At 45.5% G+C, this 25,962-nt stretch overlaps 5 protein-coding genes across 6 annotated transcripts in view; 1 reads left to right on the top strand and 4 right to left on the bottom strand.

Moving 5' to 3' along the window:
- Positions 1–493: 493 nt before the first annotated feature.
- On the bottom strand, positions 494–2,503 carry LOC131265873 (pyrimidodiazepine synthase-like). 2 transcript variants are annotated; one of them, XM_058268213.1, is made up of 4 exons: positions 2,348–2,503; positions 1,352–1,941; positions 1,159–1,280; positions 494–648 (listed from the first exon to the last, which is right to left on the bottom strand). In XM_058268213.1, the coding sequence occupies exons 1-4, from the start codon at positions 2,373–2,375 to the stop codon at positions 618–620; spliced, it is 771 nt and encodes a 256-aa protein (XP_058124196.1). In that variant the 5' UTR covers positions 2,376–2,503; the 3' UTR covers positions 494–617. The 2 variants fall into 2 exon arrangements, with proteins under 2 accessions (XP_058124196.1, XP_058124197.1); XM_058268214.1 differs by lacking the exon at positions 494–648 and having other exon boundaries at positions 939–1,280.
- Positions 2,504–3,222: 719 nt separating this feature from the next.
- LOC131264934 (uncharacterized) lies at positions 3,223–9,495 on the bottom strand. The gene is made up of 11 exons (XM_058267197.1): positions 8,849–9,495; positions 8,231–8,780; positions 7,772–8,160; positions 7,564–7,573; positions 6,752–7,314; positions 6,141–6,690; positions 5,718–6,084; positions 4,878–4,971; positions 4,306–4,818; positions 3,684–4,233; positions 3,223–3,606 (listed from the first exon to the last, which is right to left on the bottom strand). Exons 1-11 carry the CDS (start codon positions 9,493–9,495, stop codon positions 3,223–3,225), a joined length of 4,617 nt encoding a protein of 1,538 aa, XP_058123180.1.
- A 1,268-nt stretch (positions 9,496–10,763) lies between these two features.
- LOC131264933 (UDP-glucosyltransferase 2-like) lies at positions 10,764–13,234 on the top strand. Its single transcript, XM_058267196.1, has 5 exons — positions 10,764–10,870; positions 10,948–11,177; positions 11,254–11,545; positions 11,622–12,171; positions 12,244–13,234. Exons 1-5 carry the CDS (start codon positions 10,764–10,766, stop codon positions 12,619–12,621), a joined length of 1,557 nt encoding a protein of 518 aa, XP_058123179.1. The 3' UTR covers positions 12,622–13,234.
- A 557-nt stretch (positions 13,235–13,791) lies between these two features.
- LOC131264932 (UDP-glycosyltransferase UGT5-like) lies at positions 13,792–15,489 on the bottom strand. The gene is made up of 3 exons (XM_058267195.1): positions 15,374–15,489; positions 15,079–15,308; positions 13,792–15,017 (listed from the first exon to the last, which is right to left on the bottom strand). The coding sequence occupies exons 1-3, from the start codon at positions 15,487–15,489 to the stop codon at positions 13,792–13,794; spliced, it is 1,572 nt and encodes a 523-aa protein (XP_058123178.1).
- A 3,394-nt stretch (positions 15,490–18,883) lies between these two features.
- LOC131263480 (DNA-binding protein D-ETS-3-like) overlaps positions 18,884–25,962 on the bottom strand; it is a 33,820-nt gene continuing 26,741 nt past the window's right edge. The window contains exons 5-6 of the mRNA XM_058265683.1: positions 22,061–22,266; positions 18,884–19,059 (exon numbers count right to left, since the gene is read on the bottom strand). Of these exons, the coding sequence (XP_058121666.1) occupies positions 18,923–19,059; positions 22,061–22,266 (343 nt within the window). The 3' untranslated portion in view covers positions 18,884–18,922. The remainder of the gene's footprint in view (positions 19,060–22,060; positions 22,267–25,962) is intronic.

Here is a 25,962-nt window from a genome sequence, read left to right as displayed (position 1 = left end):
GGAATTATTGTGGTTCATGGTTAAGTCAAGGTATGGCAAGACAATGTCTTCTATGCCACTGGTATGCCCACGATCTTATTGTATGATGTGAAATAAAAGTAATAAAATTGAACCTTTCATTACAAGTGCAGTGGCATTGGTTTGCGTTTGTGCGTCACACTGAAATCCGAAAACTTCGGGGTACTTTCTGAATGTTCCTGAATATCGAAAATCAATCAAACTTCCCAATAAAAAAGTTTCAGATAGTAAAAATCACTCGTTTGTATGTAATAAATGTTAGTGAAATTGGTTCGATTATAAGTTTTGAAGATCGCACCTCTTTATCAAATTTGGAAGAGTTTTTAATACTGTTCATTTAGATAAACTCGTTTACTTACAAAAAACGTAAGCTTGTGGTGTTGAAAAGATCTTTTATGAAAACGTTTTATTGAACACGAACACTTGGATTTATCGGAAAAATGTTGATAAAATATCACCTTGCAGTATCTTTTTTCACTCACAGAACCATCCCTTGCAGTAAATCTGCGCTGTGGAAGTTTGTTTACGGAGCAAGAGAATGTTTTGCGTTATACTAAATTCAGTTCAGCCGCAAGATTCCACGCCGTTTGTAGATTCCTTCACTCCAGTCTGGGTTTCTTAGCGTCGTTTCTGCAAAAAGCCGTTTTACAAACCATTACAAACTGCCCCCTTTAATGATGAAAAATTAGAAATGTTTCTGCACAAATCTATAGATGATAAGTTATACAATGCCACACGCTTTGCTGTGCTGAAACCGGTGGTGTTTAATTTGTGCTCGAAGAATTATTTGCGTGTGGGGTGACATAAGCGCACAGATAGTCCACAAATTTTAGAACAGAATTCAATGATTAGTCACACCAGAGCACATCTTCATAGGCCGAATCGATAGAAACACTCCCCCAAACAACCACATATACAGTTTTGAATGTATCAATTTATTTCATCAAACCTAAAAAGCTTTGATATTTGCATTTGATGCCACTTTTTTAACATATATAAGGGTTAATAATACACTGTTTGCCGGTTAGGAAATGTGATGATACAGAGGGTGCATTACTGAATGTTATCCGCGGAACGCTCGTGTTATGCGTCATACATTTAAATGGATCTTGGATGGAATTATGGGCACTGAATGCTTACGCCAAAATATCGTAGTTATTTTCGCCATTCTTGCGGCTTTGCAAAAACTTGGTGTGGTCTTCGGTCGAGATGAAAGACTGTTTCACGGCATCATCCTTTTCCATCAAATCTCTCCATTGCAGCTATAGTAAAATAAAAATGAGGCACAGTAAGATTAAATGCAACATATTTCCGGCGCTACTACTGCACTTACCAATTTACCAAAACGTTCCTTATCAAGCTCGTACTTATCACCGAGCGCAAACTTCAGCAAATCGACCCGCTCGCACCACGGCCAAATCATGTAGTCGATCATGCCGGGCTTATCGCCCCCAAAGTACGCCGTGCCCCTTGATTTGAGCTCCTTCTCGAAAACGTCCAGCGCAATGCCAAACTCCGTGATCGCGCCCGGCGGGATGCCGTCGGTGGAAAACAGAATACGATAGTAGGCGGTAATGACGCCGCTGAAGCGCTCGATCAAAATACGATCCTGCGCCTTACGGAACGGATCCGTCGGGTACAGCTTGCGCTGTTGGGTCGAGTATTCCTCTTCGATGTAGTCGGCCAGTACCAGCGATTCGTAGAGCGTGATGCCCTCCTTGCCCGGCACCGCCAGGGCGGGCACCTTGCCGAGGGGATTTTTCTCAAAGTACCACTCCGGTTTTTCGCTCAGGTTTATGTAGACGGTATGGTATGGGATCTTCTTGGCGTCCAGCATCAGGTGCACACGCTGGGCGTACGGGCAGAAACGCATCGAGTACAGCACCAGCTTTCCATCGTTGGGTAGAACCGGTGCCGAGGAACCTACGTAAAAAAGAAGAATAATCCATTAAGCAATCAGAAGCATTCTAAAATCAGCCTTCTGGAACAGTCTCGGCGCCGATCGATAGCACAGCGACACCGACAGAAATAAAATCACACAAGTCATTGTCTTTCGCAATTAACTTATCGGAATCGAAGATGGGTTCCCGGAAGCATCTCCTATCTTGCTGATAGTTGTTTTATCAGCCACGGTATCACATCGTGGGTTAAGGTAGGCCCTAGTATACCTCATCGAAGATCAACTGATGACATCACCGAACTCGGTGCTAAATATACCTCACCCATGTTAAACATGGATGCTTCTTCCTCTTGGAGCTTTGGAATTCACCGAACATTGTGCTAGCAATCGCATTCGCCCGTTGAATTTAACACTGCTGTTTGCGCTTACCCTTGGCCAAATGCCTTCCGTTACTCATGATGGATGCACTTCGAGTGGTGGTTCTGTTTCTGTCGACCGGCGACACTTGAGTTTTGTTAACAAATCAACAGATTGGCGTGTCCGACCTGCACTTGCTGGAATCCAAACTCCGAATGTGTCTTTCCATTTCCTTTCGTGCGTTTTTTTAGTGTTCGGAACCGGGTTCGGTTGACAGTGCGGTTGACAGCTTCAACGGTGACGTCATGGAATGTTGACACAATACGACGTTGGACAGTGGCCTCAAAGAGTATCATAATGTGATCAAAATTAGTACGTGCAGGTAGTAAAAATACGTTTTATAAATAAATTAGAAGTTTTTAATACAACTTAATAGTCGTTTGCCTTTAGCAAATGGAATGAAAGTAATTATTCTATCGTAGTCTCGCGTTTTCCGAAATAACGTGTGAATGATCTTCCACAGCTTACTACTAGGAACAAGGTAGGCTGCCTTTTGTCTTTCAACCAAGATGGTGTGTTGCGCTAGTGACCGACTAAAACGATGACGCAGCACTGGAATTTATTATTTTCCGTCCGCCTGTGTTTATTAGAAATAAGTTGTTCAGTTTGTGATGTGAAATCGATGTGTTCTGAACATTTGAACAAGTGAAATACTATTAAGTCTTGTGAACAAGTGTTCTGCAACAATTAACATACCACAAAGTGGTTGAAGAAACTTCGCCTAGGAATGATCCAGGAGTAAGGTAAGTGATCCCAACAGCATCGATTTGAGCAAATGAAATGAAGAATGATTTTAGGATGGTTTTAGAACGTGACGTAGGAGGAAAGTATTCAGTTGTTTATCTAACCTAGTACAAAAAAGTAATCGATTTATTTATGTGACATGTTTATTCGTGCTTTTTCTTCGACGCTGATCGCTTGCGGCAAATTACGCTCCTAATGGCAAACATAATGAGCCAAACCGTGAAGATGGATATACCGGCAAAGAAGGCGTACACATCCAACAGATTGGATCTTATGGTACCCAACTCAAGAGTCGGTGATCGAAGATGCTCAGGCGCTGGATGACGGGCGACAAATTCGATCCACCATACTGCACGATCCAGCGGTTTATCTGGCTGATCGCGGAAGTAGATGGAACGGCGCAGCATGTTCTCCCGATACGAAGGAGTCTCCAGTACCTTCAAAACTGTTTCCTTTATTTTACGTGTGGAAAGAGAGCTGAAATCTAATTTCTCCGCAACTCCAGCGATCAGCGATCGCTTGAGATTCTGTGAACAGTAGAAAGAATGATAACATACAGTTCGGTCATTTCTTTGCAGCGTTCTGGGTTGTGGATGTTACTTACCCGATGTTGATCGACGAAGAAAGGCATTCCTATCAATGGCACACCGAACCAGGACGCTTCTTGTGTACTTAATCCTCCGGAATGCGTTATGAACCCTTTAATGTTTGGATGGTTCAGGATAGAATTCTGAGGTAGCCACGGCCTGATGATAACGTTCGGTGGAAGCGGAATTTTAAGATCCGATTCAAATTTCCACAGAAAATTATATTCCGGCATCTGTCGGAATGCCTCGATAAACATGCGCTGCCGTTCCTCTCCGATCATATCAGAGCGTACGTTCGATCCGAGGGAAAATAAAACGGCACCTTTTTTGGCGCTTACCATAAACTTTTCCAAATCCCCTGGCAAGGGTGCTGGTTCCCTGATGTGTGCCCCTCCAACAGGTATCACATTTGGTGGCAACGGTTCCGGGGAATCGATCGTTGGATGAGTGTTCAGCAGCATAACAACCGTTCGTTGCTCGATATCCTCCAGGGAAGGCAGATCAGTATACTTGAAATGATCTTGCACCATCCTATCCAGTTGGGGCATGGTGTCAAACTTTCTAAATCTGCAAGGATTGGGAAAATAGGATCATACCTTCTAATGGTTGTAATTTTTGTAGCTATGCATGAAATTTTACCCAGCATCCAACAGATTTAAAATTGTATTGTAAGCCCTTTCGATGAATGTCATCTGAACACCGAAGGGAAGGGCATAGTGTGGCGCATAGGCGTAGTGCTTGTGACCACCGGCGACGTCGACCGAATAAGGAGGATTGCCAAATGGCGTCACGCTGATCAACGGTGGATAACGGAACTTGTGCAAAAGTGGCAGGAGACATGGACCACATCCAAAGTCGTACAGTACCAGATCGAACTGGAAGCTATCTGGATAGTTAAGAATCACATTCAGGCCGTCCGATTTCAGCGCACCACGGCACATGCCCAGGTAAAACTGTTTGAAGGTGAACAACGATTGCAGCGGTGTTTCCTTCGCAATTTCTATTAAATCCAACCCATCCTCTTCGTACAAGGCGGGGTACACCTTCTCCAGCATAATGTAGGTAAGATTGGTGCGGGATTTATCACCATCCTGGGAGACTACGGTCAAGTTGTGTCCCCGCGAGACTAGCTCTTCCATAATGACACGGTTCCTGGAAGACGGAACCTGTTTGTATTTCAAACATAAAATACTACCATCAATTTTACTTACCAAATATGATGGCTAGGACTTGGGACGGTCATTATGCACAGAATGTTAATACTATGGCTCAAATTGACACAAACCGATAGGACAGCCACGCCGGCTAGGGCGAAGCGAAGGAATCCGTTCTGCCCCATTGTTGGAATCTTATCGACTGAGGTTTAGCTCTCGGACCCATTACAGCGTACCTTAATTAGCATGAATGCAACGATTCTGTGTTGGTGAGATAGAGTCTGCCTTGCTCATGATGGTTGACAGCGTATAAAATTGTGTCTAACATGATTCCGCTGATTTGTTCAGCCTCCATTATCAGCGAGCTAGGTATGCGTGAAGGCGCAAAAAATGTGCTTGACCTTGTTTTTATGTCATTTTGCAAAGCAGGGTTCAGCAACCCCTAGACAAGACTAATTCAAGTCGTTATCTTGAGTAAATAATAGAATAGAATGGAGAACTTATGTTGTATTTTGTTCAAATGCCAATATCATTCTCATTCATGTGGTTTATTTTTGGTAGTACTCTCTCAAAAATTTGATTAATTGTAGCACAAGTATGTTTTTCTAAAATTTTAAACTTTTTAAAGATATGCTCATTTTGTCTATCTCTTTGTTTTTTCATTCTTCAATTTCCCATACTGTTTAAAACGGGAAGCAATGCCATCCATGGTGTGCCACTTTGTCTTATCCTATTTAAATTCCTTCGGCATTTTTTAATTTCACACCTTCAATCTGGCCTCCTTCAGAAAAAGGTTTTCCGCCCCTGGGCAAAAGCTTTTCATTACATAAATTACCGTACACTTTAACGACATTCGTTGCTCGTTCGTTTTGTGCTAGTTATTTTTCTTTCCCATACGTTGGGCCACCTTCGGTTGCATGACATAGCTAACGATAATGTGTTTCAGTAGATAAGCGCCGATTATGACTACCATCAGTAGTGTCAGCTTCACGTCGTACAGCTCGTACTGCCAGAATGATAATCGTTTCGTTGGCGACTGGATGGCGTTCACGTTCGGATGACGGAGTGCCCACTCGATCCACCAAACGGCCCGCTCGAGTGGATGCTCTGGCTGATCCCGTAGTAGTGCAGAACGCTGCCGCATGTTGTCACGGAAGCTAGGATTATGCAGCACCTCCATGAGGGCGCCTTTTATTGCTGCTGTCGATAAAGAATCATGCGTCAAACGTATCGCCACTCCAGCGCCGACGGATTTGTGCAGATTCTGAATGAGATGAAAGAATTAGTCAAGCATCGGAGGAGAGTGGAACGTTTACTTACCCGGTACTGATCGCAGATGAACGGTATGCCAACCATTGGGACACCGTGCCAGGTTGCCTCGTGTGTGCTTAACATACCGCCATGGGTGATGAACGCCCTCACGTTCGGGTGCGCCAGGATATCGTTTTGGGGTAAAAATTTTCGCATCAGAACATTCGGTGGCACGGGAAAATTAGGTGTGGCTTCAAATTTCCACAAAAAATTATACTGCGGTAGCTGCCGGAATGCATCGAGGAACATTTGGATGCGCTCTTCGCCCAGATCCGCACTGAGCACGTTGGTACCGAGGGAAAACAAAACCGAACCTTCTCGGCCGGACGCAAGGAATTGAGCGAGATCGTCGGGCAAGGGCTTGGGTGGTCGTATCTGAAGCCCCCCGACCGGAATGTGCGCCGGTGGAATTGACTCGGCAAAATCGACAGAATAGTGATAGTTTGCCAGCAGTAGAAAGGTACCGTGTTCGATTTCCGCCAGTGATCGCATCCCTTCGTAGCGGAAGTGGTTCCTTACCATTCGTTCTACATGAGGTACGAACACGTTTTGTCGGTATCTGAAAGGGATACATTGGATGATTAAGCAATGGTATACGACGTCATGATCGCGCGGCTTACATATGATCAACGTTGTGCAAGATCCAGTTGTGGAACCGCTGCAGGAACCCCATGTCCGAATCGTAATTCACCGTAAAGAACGGCACGTACGCGTAGTGTTTGTGCCCGCCGACGAAATCGATCGTAAACTGTGGATTGTTGAACGCCGTAACGGCGATCAACGGGGGATAACCGAACTTGTGGATCAGCGGAAACAAACACGGCCCACAGGTGATATCGGCAATGACCAGATCGAAGCGGAAATCGTTCGGATAGGAACGAATCGCCCGGAGCCCTTCCGATCGCAGCACTCCCTTGCACATGGCAATACCCCAAGCGTACAGATCCTTGATGCCGAGCAGCGCACTATTGCCTGCCATCTCGAACAGATCGAGATCGTCGTGTAGGTCCGAATAGGCATGCTCCAGATGGATGTAGGTTACGTTGGGGTGCGTGGTTTTTTCCACATCGGCCGAAACGACGGTCAGGTTATGGCCGCGTGCAGCAAGCGCCTCTATCCACACCCGGTTCCATATGTGATGGCTTGGACTCGGCACGGGCGTTAGACAGAGAATATTTGCACACTGCAGGTACCGGACACCGAAGGTTACCAAGAGATAGAACACGATTATACAACGTGCCATTGTCGGTAGTGTACGCCGCTGTTGATGAATGACTATTGAATAGGTCTGATGGAAGAGTTTTATTCACTCACTTCAATCTGTTTGCTGCGGTTTTTTTTTCATATAATAAACTCTAGAATGATTTGAAAGTAACGTATTATGAAACGCATTGTCGATGCTACAAGGCAAGTTAGCATGGCACGTGTATACTCTCATGCAGCTTCGTGCAGGAAATGATACATAATTAGAAGTTGATGGCAAAAAGCGCTACGTGAGCAAAACTAACTAAGTTCTGTTCTGAGTTCGTCTTGGGTTCCGTTGCATTTATTCACACTTGATCATAGCTAACATTCGTCTCGCTAACATTAGTCTCTTCCTTTGGCTGAGATGAGGGTGCTCAACTGTAGATAAACTTTACTACTGTGATTTCTTCTTCGTTTGTTTCGGTTTGGACGTTTTCGTGAAAAGCGTGCAGAGTATTTTCTTCAAGGTACAGGCAATAAACAGCACCACCAGCACTAGACATAGCTTCACATCGTACAGTTCGCTTCTCCACGGTCCCAGGTCGAGGGTGGGCGATCTTATGGACTTTGCGTTCGGGTGGCGCAGGGCCCACTCCACCCACCATACGCCACGTTCGAGCGGAGTGTCCGGTTGATCCCGGAACAGGTTCGACCGGGTCTCCATAGCCTTCCGGTACCTGGGCTGTTCCAGTACCTGTAGCACAGTGTTGCGGATCTTCTCGGTGCTCATATCCCAAAGGTCCACCTTTTCCGCAACACCAGCGCGGATAGATTTGGCAAGATTCTTGAGGAAAGGAGAAGATTAAAAAAGGTTAATTGGTTGGGCTTAGAAGAAGGGGAGCTTACTCCCTTACTCGGTACTGATCGGCGATGACGGGGATGCCGATCATCGGCACACCGTACCACGTTGCCTCGTGTGTGCTCAGCAAGCCCCCGTGCGTCATAAAGCCCTTGATGTGTGGATGCGCCAGGATATCGTTTTGGGGGAGAAACTTCTTGATCATCACGTTCGACGGCAGCTCGTACGGTAGGTCGGTTTCGAACTTCCACAGAAAGTTGTATGCCGGCATCTGCTGGAAGGCGCGCAGAAGCGCCTGGATACGTTCCGGGCCCAAGTCCTTGCTTAGCACATTGGTTCCGAGGGAGAACAGTACCGATCCTTTCTTGCCGGCCCGTATAAACCGGTCGATGTCGGCTGGCAGTGGTTTAGGGAGCAGTATTTGCAGGCCTCCGACCTGAATCACATTTTGCGGGACCGGTTCTGGGAAGTCCACGGAGTGGTGCGAATTGACTAGCATGAGCATCATCTTCTGGTCCAAGGTGGCAAGGTATGGAAGATCCGTTGCCCGATGGTGCTCCCGTACGAGGCGATCCGTTTCGGGAAGAAAAACGTAATTCCTGTAGCTGTGTTGGATGTTTAACGAGATCAAATGTTAGCGGTCTTATACAACATACAGTAGAAACAGACTTACAAATAATCAATCCAATGGATGACCGCATTGTAGAACCGCTGGAAAAAGTTCATGTTGGTGTCATAGTCCAGGGTGTAGTACGGAACGTATGCGTAATACTTGTGCCCGCCAATCAGATCGGTCGTGTAGGGTGGAGTGTTGAACCCGGTGACACCAACCATCGGTGGCTGCCCAAACTTGTCGTACACGGCGAGTAAGCACGGACCGCAGGTAAAGTCGTACAGCACCAGATCAAACTTATAATCACTCGGGTAGCTCATGATCGTCCGGTAGCCCTTCGAGCCGAGAATCCCGATGCACATCGAGATAGCGTAGTTGTAGAATATCTTCAAACTATCCACCACGCCCGCCTGCGCCATCTCGTAGAAGTCGATCGCCGTCGAACCCTCGTGGATCGCGTTGTATGTTTCCTCCAGATGAATGTACGTCACGTTTACGTGCGGCTTCAGCTCGATGTCCGGCGATACAACCGTCAGGTTGTGACCGTTAGCTGCCAGAGCGTTTACCAGCGCACGGTTCCAGATGTGATGGCTGGGGCTCGGAATCCCCATGAGGCAAAGGATGTTGGCACAGCAAGCGTAATTCACCCCATAGCTTACTCCCAGTATCACCGCGACGATCGTTGTGATCCTCACCCGCTGACCCATCCTTATGCTGCGACGAGCTGCGATCAAATAACGGCGTCTGCCGCCAACCGGCGTCGAAGCAAACTTCTCTCCGGGCGATCGTCATCACGTGTGTTGAGTAAATTAAACTAACTAACTGCCGGTTTAACGCTAGAGAGCCGTTTCAATTGGAGAGATGATGGAGCAGAATTGTGCAAAACGATGTGTTTGCTTTCTAGATTCGCCATGAGACGCGTTTGTCGGCGTCGAATTGCTAAGCTGTGCTTAAAATTATTTGCTATTAAAAATTAGATTTTATAACAGCTTATCGCTTATCAACATGGCTTTATGAACCCTTGGAAGTCATACCTCGTTTGTTGTGTTAAAACAACACGTTCTTCTTTACGCTTCCAATAAACATGATACTCTTGAGAGAGTTATGTTTCATGTTTAAAAGTCTTGTTGTGTAAATATTGAAAACCACGCATAAACAGTTCGTATGAAACTAAAAGACATCTGTAAACAAAAGTCTGATAAATTTCACAGGTTTTCCGAAAAAATACGGTTTGGAAATATTATACTCAAATCCCTTTCCGAATCCTGCATATTTTTTTATTTCACCCGCGCAATGGTTAATCTACCCAAAAACGCTTGGCCTTTAGCGTTCCGCGGTTTTATCACCTTGGCAACGGCTTATCGTGGTTGCTTTTTAAACATCACAGACAATTTGATTCATTAAGCATATCCCGTTTTTGAGGTGCTAAAGATACGCGCCATGATGTTTATCTTTGTTAAACATATCTGATAACTGTGTAGGAACGCGTTGTTTCCAGGCAGTTATCAGACGAAACGGAAGCAACACTGAATCGGTGCACAATATTTCAAAGTCAATTGAAGATGATAGGTTTGGTTTTCTCGTCGCACGGGGAAGCAAGGGTGTATGATGTCAAGGAAGGGAAGGTCCGTTAACTGACTGTGCCGATTGGAGACATGGTTGTTTGTGTGCATGGTTCAAATTCAAATCTGCATAATACACGGTGCGATATGGCATCGTTGGTGTCATTTATGAGGCATCGGGAGCAAATCGTGCGCGTCCGGGTGGCGATAACATTAGCGCATCAATTTCCATCATCGACGCAAGGGGGGAGCGGGGGCACGATGACATTGTTCGAGGCCGTACCATTTCTATATTTAGTGTGTGTGTCTTGGTGAACTTGACCACCGATGATGTAAACTGTGACTGAGTCCCCAAAATGCGGTTTCAGTCGTTTGGGTTGCCTTGATCTGGATAGCCGTGTCTGTCCCGAAACATGCGTGAGTCACTAGTGTTGTTGGTACTTTGCTCCGTCGGTTATGCGGTTAATGGAGCAAATATACTATGTCTGATGGGAGTCGCAAGCCCCAGTCATCACATATGGTAATAGCAAGGGTTGCGAAAGAAATAGTACTTTCGATGTGGGATTTTTGTGCTTGTTATCAATCCTGATGTTATAGGAACCGTGCCATTATGGATGCCCTTGCCCGTGAAGGTCACAACTTGACCATCCTGTCGGCGGACGTGGAGAAAGATCAGCCGACCAATGTGCACTACGTCCATCTGGAGGAGATCTATCCAACGCTCTACACGGGTCCGGAATCGCTCGATCTGATGGAGATGGCGAACGAGAATCTGTTCAAAAGTGTCATCTCATTCTATCGCGACTTTGTTGTGAATGAGTGTGCAGGTAGGCGTGAGTCGACAGGTTGTGTTGTTGATGATCGTACCGAGATGCGCATTGAATGTTGTTTGATCTTCGGTAGGTACGCTGAAATCGAAAGGACTTCGGACGGTAATGGACTATCCGGACGAGTTTCGGTTTGACCTGGTACTGCACGATTTCACTTGTGGCCCGTGCCTGCTGGGATTGCTGCATAAGTTCAAGTATCCGCCACTGGTCAGTGTGACCGCCTTCAATAACCCTCCCTACTCGACGGAGGTGATCGGAGGACATAAGTTCTACTCGTACGTGCCGTTCTATTCGCTCAGCTACGATACGGATATGAGCTTCGTTCAGCGAATCCACAACACTTTGCTGAGTCTTACCGATGTGTTGTAAGTATGACGGGGGAGTAGTAGATGATCGGCAGCGAGCAGCTTGCATGACTTTCTATCTTTTCGTCATTTGAAGCTACCGGAACTATGTTTCCAATCCGAGAATAGACGCCATGATGCGCAAGTACTTCCCCTACGAGGATATGCCCTACGCCCCCGAGCTACACCAACGTTCGAAGCTGATGCTAGTGAATGCACACTACTCGATCGACTTTCCGGAATCGGCTCCGCCGAACCTGATTGCCGTCGGTGGCTTGCAGATCCGCGAACCGCTGGCCCTGCCGAAGGACCTCGAGCAGTTCGTGAATGCAAGCCGCAAGGGTACGGTCCTGTTTTCCCTCGGTACCAACGTGCGCTCGGATCAGCTCGATACCGAACGGCAGAAGATGATCGTGGAAGCATTCCGCCAGCTGCCCGACTATAATTTCCTGTGGAAGTTTGAATCCGACTTGGGCATTCCACTGCCAAAGAATGTGCTTATCCGGCCGTGGATGCCGCAGAATGACATTTTGGCGCACCCGAGGACGAAAGCATTCGTCACACACGCCGGTCTGCTGAGCACTCACGAGGCCACGTGGTACGGAGTGCCAATCGTCGGTATTCCGTTCATTGCCGATCAGCACCGGGTAGGATCGGAACGGGTGTGATTTAACCACCGAAAATGTACTAAACATTTTGCGTTGATTTTTTTTTTATAGAACCTCGAACGCTGCATTCGCTCGGGAGTAGCCAAACGTGTGGCCTTTCAAACGATGACCACCGGGCAGCTGCGTGACGCCATCCGGGAGGTGCTGGAGAACCCCCAGTATCGCAGCAAAATGGCCGCCCAATCGGCGCTGTTCCGCGACCAGCCGGAAAAGCCATTAGCTCGTGCCGTCTGGTGGATCGAGTGGCTGCTACGACATCCCAACACTACCGAGCTTGAGTCACCGGTGCTGCGGCTCGGATTTGTTCGAACGTATCTGCTAGACGTGGCCCTGTTTTTCGCCGCCATTCCCATACTTGGTCTGTTCGTGCTATCGAAACTGTGCCGAAGGGTACCGTCTGGGGTAGACGGGGACAAGAAACGAAAATAATTCCGACAGTATCGTTCGGTACTTGTTTTCCCCCATACGCAGACGCGCACCGTTGAAGGTCGTAGCGACGGCATCGTTCGGATCCGTGACGTAGTAGTGAGTGAAACCAATTGCTCAAATAGTTCTATCCCGGCATTTGTAACGTGCCCGGTGTTGAATATCCGACCATGGGATACAGTATTTAAAGTACGTGCCATAGACATCGTTAAACCAGTTAAATCTCAGTTCGTGCCCCGTGTTCATACAGTTTTAAGTTACCAAAAATGTGCCGTGTACCGACAGTTCTGCTCGTTTTTGCCTGCCTAATGCTACTCGTCGCCAGGATATCGGCCCAGGCGACGGTGCTGTGCGGTGTGGAGAATAAAGATAACTACGGCGAACTGCTGAAACAGTACTGTGACGCTTTTAAAAGTATAACGACCACATACGATTTCACGCAACCGTTGTGCTAACCACCTTAAGCTAGAGAACGGTAGAGGTTACTTTTAAGGCACAGCGACACCTATGCTCAAATGCGAGTCAAGCAATATCCGTGGACTAACTGCTTTAGTGACTCTTTTTGCCATGCGCTCCGTAAAGATGTTGGAAAATATTAATAAAGTTAATAAGTGAATCTACAAAAGCGATATTTCTTTAAAATTATTATCTTTTTGGAATCACGTGATTAGAAGCTAGAGCGAATAATCTCAGAAAGAAAACAACCACAATAGACTGTCGATTTCATCCTTGGCATTAGATGGACGGATGTCGCGATGATACGGAAAACGTTCCATAAAGTAAATAAATATTAATCATTTAAAGTAGAAGTTAATTGAAAACAACACCAAATTGTTTTTTTATTTAATTTAGGAAACAAATCAATAATTAGCTTTTTTTTATATAAAAACGTGGTTTTAGATAGTAAAATTTCTCACAGTCCTCTGGAAAGAACTTCAACAGTACAGTAAACAACGTTTAGAATAAAACCAGAAACGACCGTAGATAATCCGACTTCCGAGAAGCGTACTGTTTTTGATCAGTGCCTTGTATTCAGTAGAAGGTTATATTCAGTTCCTTATATACGGTAGAGATTTTCACGATAAGAGGTTCAAAAACCAATTTTTGATCAATTCGACAAATAACTTCATCAACATTTCATTTGAATCTTAATACGGTATCTACAGTATAAGTCTAGGACATTTTACTTTTGCTCGTCTTTTTACTTCTGGAAAATAGCCTCGAAAGCGTTTTCCTGACAACAACAAATAGAGCAAGAAGCAACAGCAAAGAACAAAATGCCACATCGTACCCGCTCGAGGTGAAAGCGTGCATTTCGATCGTTTTCGAACGAAGTCGTTCCTCCCGGGGGTGCCGGAGGGCCCATTCGATCCACCAGATGGCCCGATCGAGCGGCTTTTCCGGTTGATCGCGAAAGAGCGCCGATCGTGCATTGATCGCCCGCTGGTACGAGTCGTTTTCCAGCACCTCCCGGAGCGCTTCCACGATTTTGGCACTCGTTAGGGTCGCCAACTCCAGCTTGACGGCGGCCCCGGCTTGCATCGTCCGGTGTAGGTTGAGATGCTGGTCGACGTAGATGGGAATACCGATCGTCGGCACCGCATGGTACGTTGCCTCCTGTGTGCTCATTAGTCCGCAGTGTGTAATGAAGGCACGCAAACGTGGATGTGCTAGAATGTCGTTCTGCGGCATCCAGGGACGCACCAGCACATTCGGAGTGGCACGCCTGGGCAGCCGGTCGTCGTCAAACTTCCACAGAATGTGATACTCGGGAAGGGCCGCGAATGCCTCCAGGAACATTAGCTGCCGCTCGGGGGTAAACATTTTACTCTTGAAGTTGGTACCCATCGCGAACAGGATCGCGCCCTTCGGGGCGGTCGAGATGAAGGTGTCCAGCTCTTCCGGCAGTGGTTTGGCTGGGACGATCTGTAGCCCCCCGACGGGGATGACATTCGGTGGCAGTGATTCTGGTGGATCCAGTGCCGGGTTAGAGTTGGTCAGCATTATCAGCGTACGCTTTTCCAGTTCGGCAAGATCGGGCAGAGGATAGTCGAAAGGTCGCTGAGCGATTGCGGTTAGTTCCGGCAGGAAAACAAACTTCCGGTAGAGACTATCAAACAGGTGAACGTACGCGTTAACGAAACGTTGCCCAAACGGCATCGGGTTATCGGTGAGTTGCGTAAAGTGTGGCACATACGAGGAAGCCTTATGTCCACCGACTAAACTCTCGGTGAACTGTGGCAGACCGAACCCAGTGACGCTCACCAGTGGCGGGTAGTGGAACTTGTGCATCAAACCGAGCAGACAAGGACCACAGGTAAAGTCGTAGATGATGAGATCGAATCGAAAGTGGGGCGGATATTGGAGAATCCGTTTTAATCCATCTGAGGTGACAGCGCCTGAAAGTAAACGAATATGTAAAATAAACTAAGGCACTTCTGTAGGGTTCTCGGGTATTACCTTCGCATCCCAGCAGTGCAAACCGGTAGAAAGATATTGTAGCCTTCATTGCTCCTTCATTAGATCGTTTCAAAATGTCATTCTTCGCCGTTCCATTGCCGTACAGGGTGTAATAGCTGTTTTCCAGGTGAATATAGGAAACGTTCGCCTGTGCAGCACGGTCAACGTTAACCGACAGAATCGTCACATTGTGATGAGCCTCAGCTAAGCGATTCACGATCGGTCGTATCCTAGAGGAGTTTTTCCGAAAATAATTATATCCACGCTTGAAATTCGAACTGTTTGCCATAGGTACCATATGAAGTGACTCTCTGAAGGAACACTCATCAACACAAGGATATTTGCACACTGTATGGGACTGAGGAAGCTAAGCACTAAGATACCTCTCGCCACAGCTAGGTTCTCCAGCATTTCGTGCCGTAGTCGTACGTCTTCCGAAAGTGAAAAGTGAACTGAGACGTTGGACGTTTGCTGCCGGCGTCTATAGGGTATTCTTTGGTGTGAGATTACAACCGGCAGCCTCTTTGCCTGTTATCGCAAGGAGTATAAGATCACTGTCATCACGACACAGTACCGCGAACCGCATGCATGCTTGGGATGACGTTTCTTCTCAGTAATCTTTGTAACACTATGACCGCCATTCTGGACTTACAGTTCATACGGGTTTCAACTGCTTCGGCGATAAGCAAGGTCGTAAAGATTCTAGCAATCTTCCCACGTATCAAGCAAAGGATGAACCGGACTGGCTGTGCTATCAAATGTAGGTAACCAGTGGGATCTCGTTTGAATGTGAGCAGAGAACGAGATAACGTCGATAAAGGAATTAGTGTTGCTGACATTTGGAGACATTGTAACGGGAAAGAATTCAAAGCCAAACCGGACGCTCGATTTGATGATAGATTTTTGAAACATTTATACGAATTTTATTAATTCAGTTATTTCTTTTGTTGTTTTTTGCTTGTATTACCAGCGTACTGAATGTTGTCCGCAAGTTCGAGGGAATGTACAATGTGTCGTGGTACATAAAGTATCCGTTATTTCTGAAGACAATGATTGAACTTAGATCTTACATAAACACGCACACACACACACACACATGCAGAGACACTCATCGGAGATACACAACTAGAGCTTACAAACGCGACCCAAGGTCGCGTACGTTTCGTCGAAAGGGGTTATTTTTGTCCCACTTCTGTTTTATCTTGTTCTCCTGTTCCTCGCCAGCCCCCTATAACAAACACTTGTTGCGACAACACCTTTCCAACAACCCCCTAGGGGTGGGAAAACTCTCTTCCGCGGCATCTCCAACGGTGACGGTTCGTCGTTGGAAACATAAGATGTGGGTCTTGTGTGTGGATGAGCACTTTCAAAGGACACATTTATATATACGACATCGACATCTGTGTTACTCCTGACTAGCCTGTAGTGCCTGCAAGATAATGAAAGGATTTGCTCCTAAAACACACACACACAAAATCGGCTCATCAGACGACCGTTTATTTGACTTTTCTCGTGGCGGCTCGTCACCGCCGTTGTTTTGTGACCTATATTAAACCCTATTTACAAGTGGCTTGTGTTCTGATTGAACAATCTTCTCCCGATCATTCGCAAATCGTTCGCCATTTTGCGCTTCCTCACGTCCGACACGATCACGTAATGACGATCGGTGTGCGGTTTATCTGTTTGCTCCAATCAAACACTCGCGTACTACGGGCTGTTTGTTTCCGATACGCCCTGGATATCGCACCTTTTTTTTTTTTAGACAGATCCACCAAGGTCGCAGGCCAGACATGGGTATTCATGGGTTTATCTAATACTTGCTCAACTGACGTCTGTTGTGTGCGTTTACGTTTCGGCAACTTTTTGTTTTTTTTTTGCAGAAACTCCTTTGACTAGCTTCAATATACACATCGATAATTTTACGGTACACTTATATTATTTACAGACATTTATTAATTTGTTCGGGGGTATGAATGGGAGCAGCTATAGCGAGGCCCGGGGACCTGACCAGGGAACCTTCCCATTCGAGTTACGAAACGAGATAAAATGGGAAATAAAGAAAATATAGCCCGATAAGATGATAGCAAATAGAAGTAGTAGTTATCGAAGGATGTTCTTCTATCTCGCAGGGCAGCGCGCTACCTTCGAGTTTCCTTTCCTTTTTTTTTCCTCGTCCCTCTTCATCATGTAAAAGTTGTTGCAAGAACAAAATTTTAACAAGTGTCGTTAACTATCACAGTCTTTATATGTATAAATATTTGCTTTTTTTTGTTCTTCCATATAATTTAAATGAGTATTCCGTTTGCCCGTTAGTGGTTGTCCCTATAGTCTCATCTGTCTCTGTGTGTTTTCGGTGAGTGGTGGTTTTTTGGTTTTGGTTTTGGTTTTGATTTGGTTTTAACCTCACTTGCACCTTTGCCGGTTGTGACACCGAGCTGTTCCGGTTCAGGAACGGTAGGGTTAGACATAAACAAAAACCTTGCTTTTGAAATACTTTTGCAGAAATTGTCATTTTGAACATTATACTTTGTAGCTAGCTCCATGTTTGATAATGTTTTTCCTTTCTGGTGTTTTTTGTTGTTGTTTTAAATATGTATAGTGTTTGACCCATACAAAGACTGTGCACCGCAGGACTTCATCTACTCACAGGCAAACGATTGCTTTGATAGAAGACTAGATTTGTTATTTCGATCTTGTATTTTGGTTGCTCTTCGTCCTTCTTGACCTTCCTTCCGTCGCATGCTTTTTAAATAAAACTACTTTGCTTAACGTAAATTAAAAGTGACCGTAAGTGTTTATCACTACTAATGTATGTACAGTGATTCGAACATCGGAAAAGAAGCAACCTATAGGAACCGATTCGAACTGGTTATGTGCACGTGGTGGGAACGGTTTGTGGGATTTTCATTCTCCTCTCTCCCTCTCTTCTTTTCTAGGTGAAAATATTTAGGACAAAATCAAACCGAAGAAGTACAACGATATTAGCCTTACCACTAGATGACGTTTTAAATACTTTCGCAAAAGGTAACTAACCGTCCACTAACCCAACCGCCATCGTGCGGCGAGGGTTTCGGTGTGCGCCGATTTTTGTTTCGTTCTTGTTTGTTGATTTCATTAGAGTGTAGCTTATCTACTATTTTATATGCTTTTCGTTTGTTGTGTTTTTTTCTCGTTTCGGCAGGAGATGCGAGAGTTTCGCATTTTCCTCCTCCACGCGCCGTGCCACAACAAGTATATTGCTAATTATACACTGATCGTATTTGGGTTTGTTGTTTTGCTTTTGGTTTAAAAATATTTGCCTTGCTCTTTCTATCCCCCGGGGGTGGTTTATTCCATGTTTGTTTGTTTGTTTGTTTGTTTGTTTTGTGTTTCATTTAAAAGTGGAGACATTCCTTAAGTAGTCTAAAATACATTTATCTAACTGGTTAGCATTGATAGTAGCGGTAGTAAGTGTAGCAGTACTAGTAGTTGCGGTAGTGTCTGTGGTAGACGCGGGACCACGAATTACGCCTTCCGGTTCACCTTCATTCAAGTTGATGCCGCTAGAGCCCGCCCTGGCGACGCTGCCGCCCGAAGCCGCTGGCTGCAGCCCACAGTAGTCCACGGAGCGTGCCGACAGCAGCAGGATCTCTGGAGTGCCCGTCAGGTGGTGGGTCGCATACTGCTGCTGCTGCTGCTGGTGGTGTTGCGGTTGCTGCGACTGTTGCTGCAGCTGTTGCTGCGGAAACAGCGGATACGGCGGGTGCTATTATTCGTACGGCGTCAGCTTCTTGTAGAGGTCGAAGTTGTCGACCTGCGCGTGATGATGGTGATGGTGACTGGAGGCCGTGGTCGTTGGCGTTGGTCATGCGTAGTGCGGATACGAGCCCAGATGGGGCGCGACGTGCGTCGGCGTCACGTGGCTCATCGTGTGCGATGGGTAGAGGTTCGTCGCCGGGCTTCCCCAGTTGCCCCAGGAGGCGGCCGACGGGAAGATGGAGGCTAAGCAGGAAGAGAGTCAAGACAGTGCACGTTAATATAAGAAGGATGTAGAAAAGGCTCACACAGGTTGACTAAAGCTTATTTAAACCATTTCTCAATCGTACGTTGGAACTGTCAAAATTGTTGCATTTTCGTCCGTGGTTCTATGCTTCTCACAATTTCCCTCATTTTTGCCAGCAGTCGGTTACTTGCACTGTCTGGCGGTTGAAGGGTGATTGTTATTTCACCAGGAAATTAGTTTGACTTAGCTTGGCTATTATGCTGCTTTTAATTGAAGTGTTTTAATTTAATTTTAAAATTAAACCTGTCCTTGTCACTACCGATAGACACGGATGGAAAGGCTGGCATCTTAAATATAGCTCCTTAAGCGAAAAGGAAATGCAAAAGGGGGTTTGGGGGCAAGTGGAAAAATCGACGAACAAAAGCAAACCCCGTCTCGGGACGGCACTCTTGGTTGGCAGAATTTATTAGCTTTAATTTCCACCTCTGTCAATTTTCGGCCACTTTTTTCCTTTCTTTTCCCCCCGACAGCTCTTGCCATCCCGACAGCGCTACGGGATCCGCTCGGAAGCCTCTAACAAACAAGCCGTTCCGAAACGGAACTAGTTAGGGAAACAGAAATTAGACCAAAAGAACGGTTTCACTTCCACCCGGCACTTTTCTTCCGGGTGGGGGAGGACGAAGCGTGTAAGTTCCTGCTCCCCATTTTCCGAGCCCTCTGTCGAGTGTTTCATAGAATGGTTGATTTTCTTTCTCTTTTTTCCCGCTTCCTCCGAGCTCCGAAGAATCCTTCAGCGGAGCCTTTTTTATCGAGCGCAGGCTGAAGCGATTGGAAAAGTCGCTCGGCGTGTTGGTGGTCGCTCGGTTGGAAGCGGAAAGGGATGATACTTGAGATTTTCCGCCCTACGTCGGCGATAGTTTCCTTTTTTTTTTACTTCTGCCACCATTTCACCACCGGTCGGGCGTTTCCTTCCCCCCGATGGAGTTAATCACGCCCGAATCAACCGTTTTGTTAGAGATGTGTGAGGGAGTAAGCGAGCACGCTGTAGCGACGACGAAGGACATCCCGATGTCTTCCGTTACTGCACAACGTGCGCATGAGCTCGTGCTAGCGGTCGTGGAGTAGTTCGAAGGCCGAAGCAAGGATTTTACCGTGTTTTTCCGACACACGTTCCGACCACGTTCACAAATGGGGGTTTGGCGGGCAGCGGCCGGGTTTTAAAACTGTGTGCATATATCTTAAGACCCGTCCGCTCGCTACTACTCATCCTGCTCTGCTGCACAAGATGGTGATAACGCATTCCGTTCACCAACACAAGCACAACGGCGAGGGAAAGAGACAAGCATACAGCAGGGAAAACATCAAAAAAGAAAACATCCCCACAGCACTGTAGCTATCAGGACTCCCGCTATCAGTGTGGGTGTAATTTAGCGTTCGGTTTGAGTGTGTTGTAAAATCGATGGAAACATGGAGCATCGATTATCCGCGAGCGTCTTCCTTGCTTCCTTTTTGTGGAGGGGCTGCTGCCGTGCAAACGGTTGCTTATCGGATTGGCTGACGATGACGCCACTCGACGCCATGCAATGGAGGACGACGCTTGAGATCGTGAGCGGAAAGTTCGGTAAGAAACCTTCGACGTTGCTTTTTAAAGCTCGTAGGCCAGAGTCTAAACAATATGGACTCGATTAAGTGTACACACTTTTCATTTTTAAAAGGAAAGTTTAAGATCTTTCAAGTTTGTTTTCATCTAATTCTTAACCAGTGTTCAATAGGTTGTTGTGCGGAATTGTCTCAGTCTGATTTAAACCCACTAAAAAAATTTGAACAAAAACAGTAGTTTGCATAAGAATTCAAAAAAAGGTCCTTGCCAATGTTACTTCAATCGCAACCCTCTGTTCTAAAATATTTGCGAAAAACATCGTTAAAATATCAAAGCTAAGATTCTTGTGCAATATTTATACTATAACAAATTGACACAGGATCTCATGATAACATTTATGACATGTTTGTCAGTAATTGTTTTCAGATTAAAAAAGAAAATTGTAGTCTTTCAATAAAATACATTCATTTCAATTCTTATTCCAATTTTTAAGTGACATTTTCGATAAGAAAATATTACAAAGAGAAATATACGGTGTGTAACTTAATGTTTTGATTTGTTTTGGAGACTGTTTAGCCCAAATTTAATGCACAAAAATACAACAGTTGCAACGAACTAACTCGAGATATTCGAACTGGTTTTGAAAATTAGTTGAAGACGAAATTGGACATTTTATGGATCCAAAATGACATCATTGAGAGACGTATTTGTCTTGTCGTGACGGTGTCCGTTATTCAACGCAACGGGTTTGTTCGCTATATATTGGTCCTTTTGAATGCTTAACTAAGCTTCTTTATAGGCCACATACATATATTCGTTGATCTACGGTTTGTTTCGTGTTACACACTTGCCCTTGTTGTGATTATGAGCTATTTGTTGTATCGTATGGTGGCATTCCTAGGTCTTTATCAAACTGAAAATCCGTCGAAAGATTTTAATATTGTGGGAAATGTGTGGTGCTATTTTTGGACCTCCACTCAAACCCTTTTCATTTGATGCGCCCTCCAAGCGTCGAGGACTCGCGGAAGCGCGCTTTACGACGCCACTATCCAGATCGTTATGCTATTTTTACGCCGCCCGTAAGCCCGCCAAAGGTGCGTTCGCGATAAGCCAAATTGGGAAAGGAAATATCTCTAAACGGTGGAGTGCGAAATGGCGATTAGATTTCGAGTGCCGTCGGCGAGGAAGGAAGGAAGGAAATCGACTAGTGAAAAAAAGGCGGAAAGGAGAAAAACAAAAGCTCGAAAAGCCTACCAAAACTCTAACTCCCAACTGTCTGGAGGGTGGAAGAGAGTGAGAGAGGACGATTTCCTTTCTTGACATTTTCTTCCGGGACCTCCCCCCACCAGGTGTTGCCCGTTTGCCCTCCCCGTCCCAAACACAATTCAACGGGTACCTACCGGAAGATGACGTCATGCTGTGGTGGGGACTCATGAACGAGCTCAGCTTGGCCCCGTGATGGTACGGTGACATGAACAGGTCGCTCTGGTACTTGTACGTCGGGTCCGTCTGCGGCTGGGTCGCGGCCGCCAGCCCCTGGAAGTCGAACTTGTACGCGTACCGCTTGCCGTGCACCTTCGTCATAATGTTCTTATCGTAGTAATATCTGTAGTTGTTGCGGTGTTGGTTGGTTGGTGCGTGTTGGTGTCCCACGTCCGGGCCGGGAAGTGTGTGTTGTGTGGCGTAGAACGGTGGCGAAAGAATGGGGAAAAAAGAAGGGATTGGATTAGTAAGGGGCGCCAAAAGCCATAAAAAAGGCCCACAAAGAAAGTGTCTCAATCAAGACGGAGAAAATATCCATTTCGGGCACCCACGAGCCGCGTCTTGAAAAACCCAGAAGTAACTATTTCCCCTCTAACACTGTGCGTTGTCCCAATGCTCGCTTCCACCCCCTTCGCCGAAGTGTAGGGTGCGTAACGCTTGGAGTGAAGTTGTATGTTCCGATTTGTCGGTTTCGATAAAAGTGTGCGATAGTGCACGCGGCAGCTAATAATATTCCCTACGATTGTTGCCATCGGAATACACAAATCGTAACGTAACCGCGCGCAAACACGCGCTACTGGATTGGGTTGAGGACACAACACCCTTGGCAGGAACTCCGGGGTTCCGGGGGAAATAGCGGGAAAGGGGTTGTTCGTGTTCGCCCAATTCGGGCAGGGTGCAATCGGACGACGAAGACGTTACGGGGACGGTCACGATTCTGTGTCTACTTGTTCCGTGACAATCGAGCGGAAGGCGAACACAAAAAAAACCTAACCTCACTTTCGGCAATTCCAACAGCCTTGTGCTATTATGGCGTACTGTCATAAAATGGATGACAGCTTCTCGGAGAACAATAGGGTCTCTTGCGTAGGGGGTCGAATGTGTACAACAATGTGTGATTATCGAACACGCCACATTCGCCCCTTCCCCCGTCCGTCGACACATGCCACCTCGGAGACACGTGGATGATAAGGATATTTTCGATCGAAAGAAAACCCTGTCAAAAATCATATGCATTTTTGTTCGCTACGAGGAAACCAATCGACTCGTCGTTTTTCACTCTTTTAGTCACTTAAATAGGCCTATCGTTGAATGTTCGATGGACAGCAGTACGTCGGCCTTTCAAATGCATCCAAGCTGCCTACCCCGTGACCTACCAGGCGCCTCCATCGGTGTCAGGTTAATTTCGAATGCACAGCATATTTGGAAACAAACAGAGCTCCACACATGACAACATGTCAAGCAAGTGGAACATATGGAAAGGTGTTTTAAAATAATGAACGTTTCGACACATGCGAGTTTTATTTGGAACGAGGCAAAAACACAAGGCAAACCGAAATCGAAGTGAAAGAAAAGGTATTCTTCCGCCAAGGACGGGAAAAAAGGAAAATGTCTCTTAGCCGTCATGCTGAATGCGAGTAGACATGTTCTGTATTACGTTTAAAAAACAAATAAAACAACAAAACCTACAACCAAAATGTAGTATAGCATAAACGAAAGACATTAAAAAACCTATAAATGCAAGAGATCAGAAATGATTTTTGTTAAATAATACGTTACCAAAACTAAATTAAACAGGAAAAAAATTCCAAACATGTAGCTTGCTTACGCGTTTAATAACACCTTTTTTGTACAACATCAAGACAGAATTTCTTTTGAAGTTATTTTTATATCTGTAGTCTTAAAGTAAACTGACCAAATTTCTTTGATTGAAAAACAATTTGTGGGTTTTCATCTAACCTATTTGAACAGTTTGTTTTTTACTTTTGTTATGCTCGACTTCGTTTTTTATTTAAATTTAAATTTGCCAGATTTGCCACTGAGCTTTTTGGTCACATTTTTCATTTATTGAATTTTCATCAATTTTTTCAACAATTTGCACTCTTTTTCTTCCACATAAGTGCTTTCAACAAAAATTCCCTTTAAAAATCATATGCGTTTTCTGATGATGAGAATTGAGCATGAAAAGCAAAAGATAACAAAGAAACAAATTCCCGTATATAAAACCAAGCTTACTGTACAGCTTTATAAACAATAGTTGTTGTTGATCCGAAGTGATGTTATAGACGTGAAAAACTATTATCAATAAACACGGTATACGATGTCTTTAAATGCAATTAGAAAATTCTTCGATTGAATATTCAGGTCTTTATTAACCTTTAAATGTAAACCAAACCATAATCCTTAAGGGGAAAATTGTACAAACTCTGTAGAAGAAACCCAAAAAATGTGTAAAAAAAACTGTAGAAGAAACCCAAAAACCGTGTGCTCCACATAAATGTGTAAATCGTTGCTTCAGTTTTAAATGACTTGTGCATGTGCCTTCAACCTTTACGGATGGTTTCGAAATACACGAAAAAAGAACAACCAACCAAGGATAACGTGAAGGGTAGGTGGGAATTATGAGAGCGAAGCGAAAACGGTTCCAATCTCTTGTCGTTCCGTTGTTGCTGCTGCTTGAAAATATGCAAAATTACATCCATTAAATTCGTACGCGTCAGACACATGCGACGTGTCGAGTGTGTCAGTTCACCGAACCGAAGCCACTGGAAAAGCGATTGTGTTCATCTCGGTTCATCTCCAGCCACTGCCCGGCCACTCTCCACCCAATCATTATCCTCATCATCGTTACCACGTTACCCAGCCAGCCCCCCATTATCGGAGCATCGCAGCGGAGTGGCACGATAATGGAACGGTCCCCAAAAACCAGTCCTCCGCATTTTCTTTGCGGCCGCCAGCATTTCCCAGCAGCGCACCCGGTCGGAATAAAATGAACCGGGCGTGTTGCTGTCACTCATCCGCAGCAAATGCAAATGTGTGAAGAAGCTATCTCTTGCGCCACTCGAACCCACCCCAGGCCGAACCCCCACCCCGCCCCCGGGGGTGGAACTCGAGACCCATTCACGCCAGAAATGGCCACCGTTCGAGCGGTTTCAAGTGGTTTAATGTGTGTACATACATATTCAAGTGTGAGCCCATCATCATTCCGCCATCAGATGTCCCCTTCGTGTCCTCCGTTCCTTGACAATGCTTATTGCCACTTGTCGGCACGGGCGTGTGTGTGTGTGTATGTGTGTGTGCCATGACTGTACAACCGATGTCTGTTGTCAAAAAGAATCGGTGTTGTTCTTCGATTCAGGATTTTCCTCCACCGCTACGATGAGGTGCGGCGAGGGGCTGGGATGAAGCGATGGGCGGACGATTATCTAAATGTGACGAAATGTGAAAATCGGCCGGCATCGTGTTGTCGTGTGCGACAAGCAATTGGGAGGGAAAACTCAAAAACCTCCCCGGACACAATCGAGACTGTCCCGAGGGAGATGATGATGGAAAATCATCACTCCCGATGGGACGGCAATATTACACTCTCTAGGTGGTGGCGTTCACAGGGGGTCGCGACAGGGGGGGGGGGGAAATGTGAAAAAATATTTTAATTTTGCAACAATGATTAAATCAACCGACCATACGGCAACATTTGCTTTTTCGGAAGTTAACGGAAGTTGAACCAATAATCGTTTGCAATGAAAAAGCAATTATCAAATCAGGTCAATTTTCGTTGGTTGACTGTTGTGAATATCTGATTTTAACACTTGATTTATAGAAGAAAATATTTCAGTTTACACAATAACACTAAAGTTTCAAGAAAACAATTGTTATGCTATTGATTAACTGATGTAATTTTTTTAATGAAACGATTTATTTATGATTTGAAAACAAAATATTTTGTCTTGGTTGATTTATAGCAATCAATTTTAATGTCTCACCATACTTTGTTGTGAGTGTTTGTTTGTTTGTTAAATAATTGGAGAAAACAGTACAA

Source organism: Anopheles coustani, chromosome 2, assembly GCF_943734705.1.
Source record: "Anopheles coustani chromosome 2, idAnoCousDA_361_x.2, whole genome shotgun sequence".
NCBI lineage: Eukaryota > Metazoa > Arthropoda > Insecta > Diptera > Culicidae > Anopheles > Anopheles coustani.
The sequence above is the reverse complement of the archived record's forward strand: the minus strand, read 5'-3'. Positions and strand labels throughout refer to the sequence as shown.